Source organism: Vanessa atalanta, chromosome Z (genome assembly GCF_905147765.1).
Source record: "Vanessa atalanta chromosome Z, ilVanAtal1.2, whole genome shotgun sequence".
NCBI lineage: Eukaryota > Metazoa > Arthropoda > Insecta > Lepidoptera > Nymphalidae > Vanessa > Vanessa atalanta.
Window position 1 is genome coordinate 16,340,250 of NC_061902.1, and position 13,817 is coordinate 16,354,066.

A 13,817-nucleotide genomic window follows, 5' to 3' on the forward strand; every position below is an offset into this window, starting at 1 on the left:
ATACTACACTCGTCCATCTTAAATCTATAAAGTATTTTTCTATACTGAACGGTAAAACCTTATCACCTTGTCGGTAACACAGCCGTCGCGCCGACGGAGTCTACGTAGGTAGGTGGTCCGGTGGTCGCGTTCGCGGGCGTGTCGTCTCTGGTCTGCCCGTACTGGCGCGGGCGCGGGCCATTCGCTGAACAAAACTACGCGTAACAACAATTAGTAGTAGATATTTTTGGACTGTAGTCCTATCTTGCCAATACTGTAATCTACGAACGTTATTTTAATAAATAATTTGTTGTCATCTCTAATCGACTTTTATTTAGATACCTAAATCATAATTAAAATGCATTATTGTTTTCTCTTTATATATATAAACAATACAAAATATATTATAAACTGATTCTATAAAAATAACTTACAGTATATAATATTGATTATTTTCTGTAAATCTACTCAATCTCTTATATAATGCTCACTATTGAGATCGCTACATGTGCTAGGTCCTCGCGTACCCTATTCTGTAATTTATATGTACAAACTGATCAAACACAATTATATTTAGACATAGACATTTTATTTTTTAGTAATGTGATATTTTCATAACATATAATTCCGTGACAAAACTCAGCTTAAAACGGAATTCCTAAAGAAATAAATAAATATATAATATTAAAGATTGACATAAATACAATATTTCTATTTTTAAAAAGATTGATCTATCACGAGATAAAGTCACAAAGTCGTCTAAGGAGTTCCACTAGGGACTAAAATGCAAGATCGAAGGAGAAGATGCTGTTTCGTGCAACATTTTTTTGGAAGATCCATCAATGCAACAAAACAACGGATGCCGGGAGTTTTTCTGCAACCCGACAACCGATCCTGCTGAAAGCATGATACTTCCACTGCCGTGTAAACATGAATCATGCGACTGCAGAAATTATCTTCGATGCGAGAACTCTCAACGACTGGGCCACGTGACCGCGAGCCAGCAGGGTTTGGGTCTTCCTCATCAAAAAACCTATTACACGCATTTCATAATGTATTCCAAGATTTGTATAAAAAAATGTATATATGAATGGTGTTCACTTGATGGCAGACATTGACACCGATAGGCAATTGAATATTATAACGCTTAGCTCAACCAGTAACTCCATCAAATGCAATTTTGAAGGGTTTTGGAGTTGCCGCTATTGTGTAGCAATAGTAGCCCTTGGGCAATGCAAATATTAAAGTTGAGATTGATTATATTAGTGGAGATGTAGAAATAACTAATTGTAATTTATCTGAAATTGATATGATCAAAGGTTAATCCACGATATATCAGGGAAATATTAACTCAATGCCTAGTGCCTAATTTTGATTTACAAAGTTATTTTAGTACAATATAGCTAAATTGTACTGATTATTGTTTTATAATGCTAACATAGGTATCGAAACAAAGTGAGGTATATATTTTAAAATATTTAAGCATTGATTCCAACGACGATCTACTGTCTTCCTTGAGTCGTGAGGTACTTATGCTTTGTGGTAGGTAGGCTTTGCATACGTAGATTTGTGACCCGTCTCGGAAGACCTACAGAGTTTTTTTGTGATAACGGCCGAAATTTTGTAGCCACCTCGAAAGAAATAGGCAATTTTTTAAAATCTAATAAGGCATCCATACCTACCTTTTGTAGTGAGGAAGAAATTAAATTTGTATTTTCTCCTACGTACGCTCCCCATTTTGGTGGCATCTGAGAGGCTGGAGTGAATTCCGCCAAGTTTCACATCAGGCGTGTTATGGGCAATTCGCATTTAACATACGAGGAGATAGGCAGGGTGTTTGCGCAAGTTGAAGCCATATTAAATAGCAAATGACCTTCAATTCCTCACCCCGGGGCACTTTCTGCTTGGTCGGCCGCTAACCGCATTGCCACGTCGTCGTCGTCGTCGTCGACTACAAGGCTTCTAGTCTCCGACGTTACCAACGGCTCGAACAAATTCGACAACACTTTTGGAGGATATGGCAGCACGAGTACTTGGCAGAGTTACAACAGTGAACAAAGTGGCGCGTTCCTAACATCCCTCTGAGGCTTGAAGACCTGGTGCTATTGCAAGAAGAAATAAGCCACCACTGTGTTGACGTGTGGGGCGCATCAGTAAGCTGTTCCCTGGCGCTGACGGTGTATATCGCGTGGCGGTTCAAACGACTCGAAGGATCTTCCGAAGACCTTTCACACGACTTAGCCCTCTACCAGCAACAGAGAATTAAACTGTGGGTTAAAATCTGGTGATTTTAACGGCGGGGATGATGTTCGCGCCTACCATTTCGATTTTAATTTAGATGAATATATAATACAAATAATTAATTTAATTCTGAATAACATTATTTGCCATATAATTAAACCTTTTTTTACAACATTTATAAAAAAATAATGTGTCAAAGCGAGTTTGCTGTTTTTTTTCTTTTGTTTTTTGTTCACTTACTTATGCCAACGAGACAAGTTGTACTAGATTGCAAGAATATCAATATTATACTAGTTTTTGAAGTAAATTTTAGTTTTAATTGAGTTCGGTATCGGACTCCAGTGTCTAAGTAATAGACAGACATAATAATGCTGCAGTGTCTTTTGCTTGCCAGAGTTGGGCCTGATAAGAACATTAATATTAAGGATTGGCATAAATCTTCTATATATATGAAAGCGAAATATCACTCACTGATTTATCACAAAATCTCAAATACTAGAACACTTAAAAACTTGAAATTTGGCATGTAGGTAGTTACCTTATAGGGTGTAGATATCCACTGAGAACGGATTTTACGAACTGTGTCTTATAAACAATATATACCTGTATATAATATTTATAAAACACAAACTTCTATCTATATTATAGCAACCGTACTCAAACGCGGTCTACAGCAATTTAAGTGACAAAAATAATTAACTTTCTGTAGCAGCCCGTAAATATCCCACTGCTTGGATAAAGGCCTCCTCTCCCTTTGAGGAGAAGGTTTGGAGCATATTCCACCACGCTGCTTCAATGCGGGTTGGCGGAATACACATGTGGCAGAATTTCGTTGAAATTAGACACATGCAGGTTTCCTCACGATGTTTTCCTTCACCGCCGAGCAAGAGATGAACTATAAACACAAATTAAGCACATGAAATTTCAGTGGTGCCTGCCTGGGTTTGAACCCGAAATCATCGGTTTAGATGCACGCGTTCTAACCACTGGGCCATCTCGGCTAACTTTCTTTCAAGTGGTTTACAATTTCTACCTAATGTTAGGTGTAGTCTACTAAGTGTGGTACCATTTTAGAATCCAGACTCCATGCGCCATCTTTTAAAGCCACTTGCCAAAATGCGTAATACATTTTTTTACAAGACAGTCACATAAAGATGGACGGATGTAATCTTTTTTGCTTAATGGTTACGCAATAAAATGATGTTTTTCTAAAACTGAAGCATTTTTGTATCGATTTTAGATTAATATTTATAAAAGGGTTATTCAAGGACCAGTTGCACAAAAAAAATCAAATCATGGTTAAGATTTGTGGTCACTAAGCTTGAAAGACTGTCACAGGATGTCAATTATTCGTTTTTTTTTAAAAAGTTCATTTATTAAAAAAAATCTTATTTTTCTTATCACCCCCAGCCATTGGCCTCGCCCATAGCCGGCTTGACGTTGATTTCTGGGACACCTGTATATATTTTTAAGAAGATTGATCTGTCACGAGATGTAATCACATTATTGCGATGGATTGAGAAATATATTTGGTGGAGAATAATCATCGAGCTTGAATTTATTTTGTTATGCTGATCTACCGAAATTGCATATACATATTTATATTTTGGGAAATCGTGTCAAATATACTGCACGTAATGAGTGCGTGTGAAATAAAAGCTTTGGGAATAAATGAAACGACTTGGAACATTGAAGAAATATATTTAGATAATTACAATTAAGTAGTCAGTTATGTATAATTATCACCATTTTGTTTATTATATAAAATACTTTGGTTTAATTTAACGCTAACACACTTACACGTACATATTGCAGGTTATTTGCCACTTATCATAGTCTCTCCGAATATTCACGATCTCTCGAATGACGTTCTAAAAACAGTAGTTACGTCTAAGTACTTATCTATACACAATGTTTATAAATAATTAACGAACGTTTATCTACACGGTACCAACAAGAATATCCCTATTAAAACTATTATGAAGACGGTAAAATGAAAAAAGGCAATTGATGACAAAGGCAGAAAACCAGTATTTATTTAAAGTGGCATTTTTTGCCGCAAGTACTCGATATATTCATATTCTTAAATACTTTATAAACGAAGTGTAAATTAAGTACGAATACTACAAATGTAATAAATTCCCATTTTGTGCTTTTGTTTATTGATCAAATAAGTCTGCAGCCAACTGTGGAATAGTTTTTGCAGCACGGCCGGCGAGGGAGCATCGCGCAGCAGCGCGGCTCACTTTATTAATGTTACGTAACGGACTGGTCTGTTTTCACTTTAGCAAATTTGTTTTTACTGTAATTTTGTAATGCGTTTCACTAACGTCTGAGAGTCAAAGATGAACACGGTGGATCGTTACGGTTTGCTGACTCCGAAACCGCGTATAGATTGAAGAAGTAAAATAATTGAGGCACTCTGTGCAAACGCAGGACGATAGTGTTTTTAACAAAAAATGTGATTAGTACAATAATTTATATTTCCCAATAACTGCACATGCAATCTCTGTTTACTCTCTCGTGTGCGGTTCAGGTAAAGGTTCTCTGTCACGATACTGGGTATAATTCGCAGCTTCATATGCAAGAGGTGATTTCTTCGACGTATGATGACGGGAAGATTCCAAAGGAGCCATTCAAGTCCCCACTCCACCAGACGTCGTCTTGTTTCTCGTATATATTTATAATGTCACCTGGCCCACAAAATATATAGTCAGTTTTTAGTATTTGCTAAGTTTTCAATGTGTATGTGTATGAATATATCGCAACGGGACACTATTCAGAAAAAAAACACATCAAATTCGCAAATTACTTGAACATCGAAAGAATAACTTAAAAAATAAAAGGAACAGTTAATAACATCATTAATTATTCATAACAAACACAAAAATGTTATCTTTACCGATAACGAAATATGCGATAAATATTTTGAAACAAAAATGATTATTTCTGTTTGGATGTTAATCGTTACATAAAGTACATTTATAGAATACGACGATGCAAATTTTGTCTTATTCTTAATTAAAAAAAAAATCGCAATTGCATTCGTGAACAAAGATAATAGGATCGCTAACTCGCTCGTTACAGAGTAAGTTGAAAGAGGCAGGTTACCAGTTTACGCGCAGCACAGCGTTTATAGAAACAGCTACGAGTTGGCATCGTATTCAGCTACTTGTGCGTAAATATTGTAACAATGTCTCTACTTATCGACTGGACGAAAATAAGAACGATTAGAAGATCGATACTATAACAATTAATATAAATTAACTGCGAAAATAATAACTTATAAAAAGCTTCTTTGTATTATTAGGTATACCTACAGTTAACGATTCAGAATAGTTACCTGGTGACAAGGTGAGTTCGTCGTCCAACCTCGCCTCGTACGAGTAGAGCGCGCGACATTTGCCGATGTACTTCTGCACTGGTTCATCGCTCGTGCTATTCTTCCCCACGTCTGTTAGATCTGTTGAACTGTCACTTTGCGACGAGAACTCGTCTAAAAGCAAACATAATTTTATTCATTTTGTTACAATAACCATTTATATTATAATTGTTTAAAATGTTTGCCAAAGTCTATCAATAACCGTTGTAAAAATTAAGACATCCAAACTTACTAATATACATTATATATGTAAATGCTTAATATATAAATCATCTGAGTATTATCTCCTTATATACAATATCATTAAGCCAGGCGAAGATTACTGTTCTCACCAAAATCACTATCCTGTTGATTGGAGAGGCCGTCCCCGGCGCCGCGCTCGCTCCAGTCGAGCGGGCTCTCCGGCGGCAGCGGTTCTGGCGAGGGTGGCTTGAGAGGTGAGGGCGGCTCCGCGCACAAGGGCGTCACCGGTGCACTCTTGTGCTCCGTGTTGCGCCTGAACGACAGATGTTCGATGCGCAATTTGCTGGACGCGCGGCTCATGATGGAGTCACGCCGTTCCTTCTCATCCCCTCCATTCACGCTTTTCGATAAAGCTGTGTAATTCGGCTGTAGGTTTTTGTTAACTTCGTTTTGGTAATCAGCTTGCAGCCATGGCGGAATCTATCACAAAATAATATTATGAAACAGTCAGCAACTTAGACTGATGTTAGTAAGGCACTCCGTTATCATCATAATAAAGTATCAAGAAAACTGACCGCTAATTAATTATACTAGTACCTATCATTAAAATATCACTTAATTATAATTAACTAAGTACCTACTTCGAGTTATTCTAATATATTTAACGGTATAATAAATGAAATACGATATTTTTTATATATAATCCTATTTGACTAGGAAGTAATTCCAACAAATACAATAAAATTAATAAAATGATACGTTTTACCTTAAGAATGCTCTGTTGGAGGCCCTGTTTGTCTCTAACGACCTGAATATGCGTCGCCAGAGGATGCTGGCAGGGTGGTCGGTTGTCTAGTTCGCTCAAGCTTGAAGTTATTTTGTGCCGCACCGCCTCCAAGTAGGTTAGCATGGATCTCATCTACACGGAGTTGCGTTAATCAATACTATAAACTGGCACACACAGATATAAATAATTAAATAACATGCCATACTTAACCATACTCACATGATACAATTTGTCGGCGACATTTTGTTGAGAGTCGTCGCTACCAAAAGTCGGCGTTTGTTTCATAGCCATCGATAATTTCTCCAAGCCTTGCTTGGACTTGCGTTCTCTTTCTATATCTTGTTTTACTAATTGCATAATTTTGAGCAATGCCTGAAAAAAAGTGTATTTTGATTTTGTAGACAATGTAATAAACTATTTACTCTATTCGGATATTATTCATAATAGCAGTTAGCGAAAGGAAAAACATACAGACTTGGACAAGGGCTAACTTGTTTAGGTAAGAAAAATACATACCTCTAACTGTGTTTTTCTTACCCTCTTCTGGTTCGTTGTCCGAGTTGGTTCATAATATTTTCGTGTTAAATTGAATATTTTAAACAAACAAACCGAACTGCGGCTGAACTGTGGCTGTACTGAGATTCATCTTTAGACTGCTAACTAATAATAAATACTTTTAATGTTGAAAACTAACCTTATTCTCAAAAAAAAAAAAAAATATATCTCATAAATCCTCACCAAGATGTCTATAAATCAATATTAACAGTTAATATTGCTAATAAATTAAAATAGGCCTAAGAGTGTTTTTGCCGGATTAGTCGTTTACACGAGTTTTCTAAAATATATTTTAAGCCAAATATTTATCAGTGACCTAAACAAAAAAGCTGTAAAAATATAGATAGTAGATATTATATGTAATGGTTAGATAATACCTACGATCTCCGGATTTATTACTGTCGCTGTAACACATATACTAGCGAGTACTGTAATGGAAGATATAAATCAGATTAAAAACAGCACAGCTTGAACGAACGCTCGTTCGCCTTTTTTGGTTAAAAAGTTCAGCCTGTCTGAGTCGAATCCATATAGATTTACTTTTGTTAGTAACTCATCATAATATTATCGGTTAAAATTACGAGTATACTGTATAAAGATTTAAATCGATACATAGCCCATATAAGCGTAGCTGTGGAATGATCCTAATACGGACGGGCTAAGACCTCCTTTCTGAGGCGAAGGTTAGTACCTTACTCCACTACGCTGCAAAGCGGGTTGGTGGAGATATAATACTGTCAAGTGACTTCTAATTGTAATTAATTCGAACTATATATAATAAGTACGAGTAAAAATGTATTTACATTGCTTCGCTGAACTATTTGGCATGATATTACATACTTGTTTTCGTCGTTCTCTGTTCATGGCGAGCGTGGTGTGCTCGCAGTAGAAGTCAGGCAACAGTTGCTCGCTGGCTCCGGCCGGCGCCGAGCGCACGCCTCGCACCACACGCATGTCCACATTCGCATTCGCGTTTTTGATCGGCCCCACGAGAGCGTTCGTAGCCTGGATGTTGCCAATTTGTTATTAAAAAATTATAATATTGTCACAATTTTGCCCGTCACTCTGCTCATCGGTTTACCTCTGCTAACTGTGGAGGTACAGCTGCCGTCAGCCTCAGATAACAATCGGCGGAGTTCTTCATCTGAGCGAGTCTCTCCTCTTCGAGGGATTCCAGCATCCCCGCACCTTTCACGACGCTCGTTTCCCATTCCAACCTAGAAGAAATTATGAGACAAATAAAACCGGTTCACCTTGTAATACTCGTATTGATGCTATGTTTTCACTATTTACCTCGCTCTTTCGGCCTGAACGCAGACGTTATAATATTCGACCTCGGTTTTCTTAACAGCATCCTCCGTTTTCTTCTTCTTTACCTGCAGTTTGGCGGCGTCCCTCTCACTCGTCGGGTTTGTGGTGCGGTCCGCCCGCGCCGCGCTCAAAATGGAATGCGGAATGTGACCCACACTCGAGCTCCGCGATATGCGGCTGCAAACGAATACAGAGAGGTAGTAACTCGCCCTGTCACCCGACTACTTTTAACATCGCAAAGCATTCAATATAACGCACAGCTATTCGCATAGCAAACAAACTTGTAGGATCCTTCCAATCAATCACTTTGCGACATTAAATGGCGCTCAGAGTCGCCGAGTTTATCAAGTGGTCAGACCTAGCATCTAGTGAGGCGTCTTGTAACTTCTCGTTTTCTCGCGCCGCCGCGTGCGACTGCCGCTTCGATTTGGCTTCGGCAGACCTCCAGTCGGACAAAGTACGTGTCGTTTTATCAACATTACCTTCAATCTGAAAGGCCCGTTTTTAAGATATGATGAGAAAAAAACAGTCGGTGAACGGTTTATAGAACGGTTGATGTGATCGAAACTTAATGCAATACCTTCTTTCTTAGTTTAAGTTGGCTATCTATGACATGTTTCATTGGTTTTACGAGCTCTTCGGTTAAGGCACTGGAATAATTTCTGCAAGTTATAACACGAGTATATTAGTCGAATAGCTTAACGATTTATATAAACGAAATGAATAGACAGTGACACTCACCTATGTATTTCTGACCGTTTCTCCATTTCTAAGGCCACATGCTTCCACGCCTCTGCGCACGAGCCGACACTCTCTTTGCAAGCTTTGCTTAACTTGGTACTGAGTTTCGTTAAGCATTTCGAATAATAATTTTCTGCTTCTACCCTGTAATGAACACAAACTTACTCACACAAGCTGTGGTATCCATGTATCGATGCAACAGTTATCAAGGTCACGTAACGTTCCCTCGTTAGGTATACGATGTAAGTTATTATTGAATCGTTACGGAAGCATCATAAGAAGCATCATAAAAATTGTCATTGTGGCGTAATAGTCGAAGTCGGCTACGAACGGATACAAATACGAATGTAGTTTCGTAAATAAACAGTGAAGATAATTTCGAGTCGCTCGAAAATACACGGTATATTTGTGACCGTCGTGGTGACGCCAAGTGGGGCGTCGTATCGCAACGGTCTATTTTTGTTTTTTGTGGCCATTGCCGTAACCTTACAGCGAGCACCACTCGTGCTTACAAGTTGCCTACACTGTTTCGTGGGATAGACTAAACCTGTTATGAGGCCAACAAATAAAATGTAGATTTGCCTAATATAAAAATCTAAATGAATCAACAATCGTTCGTCTACGATAACCTCCAAACTCCTGTTGTGATCATGTTATAAAGGTGTTTTATCCCGTATCGCGGTGAGGGACATACAAACGATTCGTTTTAAACAATTATGTATTGTGCTCCTATCATTACTCGAGCCATAGAAAGTGAACATCGCAAAGAAATATCGATAAGATGTCAGATAAGCAAATAGTTGCATACGACTTGACTGAATGTGATAAAAAACCTACTAATAAATAAAATGAATAATCGATAGTGCTGAATTGAAAAGTGACCTTTCTTGTAAAATGGAGGCCAGCTCCTTACTGAAGTCGCTGCCTTGCTTCACGTAGCGACGCAACTCATCGAAGCCATTTTGAGCCTGAAAACAACAACAAACGAATGTGACATACGAATAGTTGTGAACACACAGAGCGAAGTATATTTCTTGAGCAAGTTGTTCGATGAGTACGAGTACTTCTAGATACTTCCTCGTTATGACTTGCTATACGCAGACACAAGAAACGAAGTGTCGTGTACAACTTACAAGGAAAAAGATAAATTCTACAATTGATTAAATGTGTTGAAAGAAGGTGTGTTTACTCCCGATCCGCCGGACAAGGATTATGTATATTGTAAAATTTGTAGTTTATTTTAAAATATAATCCAATAGGAAAATATCTTCTAGTCATCGCAAGTCTGTGTAGATGACCTCCGAACGGTACATAGAAATTATAAATCTGCATTAGTAAGAAATTTATATAAATATTTTATTAAACAATTGGAGTACGCCGTAAACAACAGTAGGACGCCGAACGTTTAATATAACTGATAAGCTGTCTTATGCAATGTTTAGTGAGTAGCCTTTACAATATTCCTATGGCAGATGTAGTTAGCTGATAAATAAAGTTTGGATTTACCTATACCTACGATTATTTACTTATACGATTTGCCAATATTATACAATTCAAATAGTTTTTATGAATATATATTAATTTATTCAATACATCAGCATTCCCTTTCTAATAGTTTCAAAAGCATTTTCACGAATACCACTGATTATTTAGATCTCAACCAAATACGTCGTGTCGATTCAAGGCCAAGTTGTTTATTCATCTTTAGGTACGCTGTTACATCTACATCCGTCCAGGCATCGGTATCGGGTACACCTCGAACGAACTTTAGTATTCTTTCATCTGTGATTTTTTCATTGTCATTTTATCGCGGTCACAGTCAGTAAGGGCCGAGATCGAGCACTTCTAAAGCTGCAAAATTATTGGTAGATTTTTCAAAATGTCAATTAATGTGATTTAAAATTTTGTAAATTGTTTGTTCCTTTCAAATAAATGCACACACGAACATCCCGCCGAAAGTGCATCTATTTACCGTTGGTTTATATTGAGCCCAGTTTAATAATAATATAATGTGCGCAAAAACGCTCGTAGGTAAATAAATATGCTAATGAGAAGAAATCGTAAGACAAAAGCAGATCGAGAGCAGCGCTACTGCATTATCGGAGTTATTAATCGCACGCGAGGATCCTCGCCGAGAGCCGTTGTGATAATTACATACTAATCGACCGCGTCCGCGCCCCCCGGAGCACCCCCGAGCGAGACCGACCACGCGACGAGCTGTTAGAATATTCGCACACCAAGTAATAAAAGAGTTGTATTTTACGTCATTCAAATAAATTATTCATAACACTATCTACAGTCAAATAGATCTACTTTCTATTTTGTCTCTCCATACTTATTATGAAACAATATTTATTTATCTCTTAAGATCGAAACTGTGCACTTTGTTTTATCAATTCGAGTGTCAACGTTGTCCTGGTGCTGCATGACCCACCAGAATTATTGCAACTGTGCCGTCCAAACCAGCGTCGAACGTACCACCGAACCAGTATATATAAAATAAAATATTATGAGAATTATATTTAAGAGAAATTAATATTTATTGCGCAAAAAATATATTCCGTTGAGTTCTGGTCAGACGGTGAAAGATTTGAGTTAATTAATACAAATTATAGCTTCTCTCGTCAAATGAAAATAATTATTGGAGAATTTAAATCCACAAGCTGATATTGGCAGCTTAAGAGCTTATCAGATATTGGTTTGTAGTCGTGACGTAAACATAAACGAGTTAGCCCGCGATAACCAGCTACACATACAGACATATTCTAAGCATACACCGCTGTTAACGTTACATGAAAAGTAATGTTTTTAGTCAGATTAATTATTTGAGAACATCGTGTCTTCTCCTTTCAAGTGTCATGTACAATACAAGTACAAGTATGTACTGCTCTTACTGTCCCCACTTGCACTGCCCGCGGCTGCTGTCGCTGAGACACGTGACGTCACATAACGACGTACGCAGCACGTGCTGTCACGAGTTCATGTTGTCGTTTAGAGTGAACACTTTTTAGTTGATCTATTTTCTGAAATGATGTAACGTTTAGTACATACAAAGAAAGATCGATATACTTAATAGTTCTTAGCGTACAGCACGATACCATCGACTTAGCCGAGACACGTTCCCGATCGGTAACATTTCTCTATTTGATATAATTTATTCACGTCAGTCACAACAAATCTTTCTTTATCTGCTGGTCACGCGCCGGTCGCGCCGCAACGGTATACATCAATGGATTAAGCGATGCTATATACCGAGCATACCATAACTTTCTTTAGACAATGACTTTCACCGTAGTCAAATAAGATTTTAAAATTCACCGATGTAAGGTTTCAATTAGCGTGCACGATTGATCGAGTCGATTCAATTTCGACGTCTTTAGCAAGCGTTGCGCATGCGTTGAATGGCGACAAGTACTGCGGCCCATGAACATCCGTCCGCACGCGCACGGGAAGTACTCGTGCCATAATTATGACATGAAATAATATAGCAAATACCCTTTTAATTAGTACATTTAGATTTTTGTACAATATTTCATTGTGAAGTTAATAGATTAGTAAAACAAGTAAACGTATTTTCTAGTAAAAAGCCCGTGCCATCATACATAAATTTGCTCCACGAGTCGCCCTGTAGAGTGGCTGATCGCTCGTTTGCGAAGTTGCGGCGACGCTCAATAATCATTGTTATCTCAGGCAAAACTCCGCGCCTCCACACAAGCTTTCTATACACGGCCGTGGCAGCTCACACGAACTATGTGCTATTGATGATATAACGTCGCTGTACATACGAGACAAATTGTTATATATTAATTGACAAAGTTTGATAGCTCAAAATTTAACTCTAGTTTTTTAAATCATTTAAAGTTACTTTTTTACCTGATATTGATATAGCGTTGTGTATTCTTGCGGCACTCGTCGGCCATCGGACCGTCGCCACGTCTCGCCATCGTATCTCGATCTCGCGCAATACATTGTAGCAATGATCCAGTAAATCACGTTTTTAAATTACTATCTCTACTCGGAAGATTTCTTACCAGTAGGTGTGGAAAGCAGGAACACGATTTCTACTTTTTCTAAATGATTTCCCCTTAAGTTATATGAACAGTTATTGCTTCGCCTGAATGGCGGACTAACGCTAGAAAAACCTACAACATTGTTGTATTTATGGCCTGTGGACCCAAAATGTTTACCAATAGTGTAATTTATTAGTAACCGTTTCTCTGTAGCGGGTGGTATTCGTCTGGGCGGTTAGCCGGTCGCCGATCACTACAATGAGAATTAGAGCAATATTTTGCAACTTTCATGATCTACTTTTCACAGTTCCGATACTTCCGACAAAACTTTCTATGCGGTTAATGGTCACGGGCAACAGAGATCAAATCATATTCTTTATCGCTTCTTGTGTCTTTTAAAATATCTTCATTATATACATTTACCAATTTCCTTTCAGCTGCAAATAAATAAATACTAAGAATTTTTCATAGAATCAAAGAATACGGCGATGGGAATCGTTTCGTTGCATGTACACACATGTACACCACGACGTCGACTCAGCGTCGTACGGATCGGATGATTGCCGTCAGAAGCTAGCACGTGTGCGCGGATGTGGGAGCTGAGTACCCTCGAACATTTACAGTAACA

General features: G+C 38.0%; 1 protein-coding gene across 2 annotated transcripts in view; it reads right to left on the reverse strand.

Annotated features, from left to right (window-relative positions):
* Window positions 1-3,931: 3,931 nt before the first annotated feature.
* LOC125075825 (nostrin) overlaps window positions 3,932-13,817 on the reverse strand; it is a 29,686-nt gene continuing 19,800 nt past the window's right edge. The window contains exons 3-14 of one of the 2 annotated variants that reach the window (XM_047687611.1): window positions 10,062-10,147; window positions 9,180-9,323; window positions 9,019-9,100; window positions 8,797-8,927; window positions 8,421-8,615; window positions 8,209-8,344; window positions 7,968-8,132; window positions 6,792-6,944; window positions 6,552-6,704; window positions 5,935-6,265; window positions 5,564-5,716; window positions 3,932-4,913 (exon numbers count right to left, since the gene is read on the reverse strand). In XM_047687611.1, the coding sequence (XP_047543567.1) occupies window positions 4,798-4,913; window positions 5,564-5,716; window positions 5,935-6,265; window positions 6,552-6,704; window positions 6,792-6,944; window positions 7,968-8,132; window positions 8,209-8,344; window positions 8,421-8,615; window positions 8,797-8,927; window positions 9,019-9,100; window positions 9,180-9,323; window positions 10,062-10,147 (1,845 nt within the window). In that variant the 3' untranslated portion in view covers window positions 3,932-4,797. The remainder of the gene's footprint in view (window positions 4,914-5,563; window positions 5,717-5,934; window positions 6,266-6,551; window positions 6,705-6,791; window positions 6,945-7,967; window positions 8,133-8,208; window positions 8,345-8,420; window positions 8,616-8,796; window positions 8,928-9,018; window positions 9,101-9,179; window positions 9,324-10,061; window positions 10,148-13,817) is intronic. The other variant, XM_047687612.1, reaches the window with a different exon arrangement.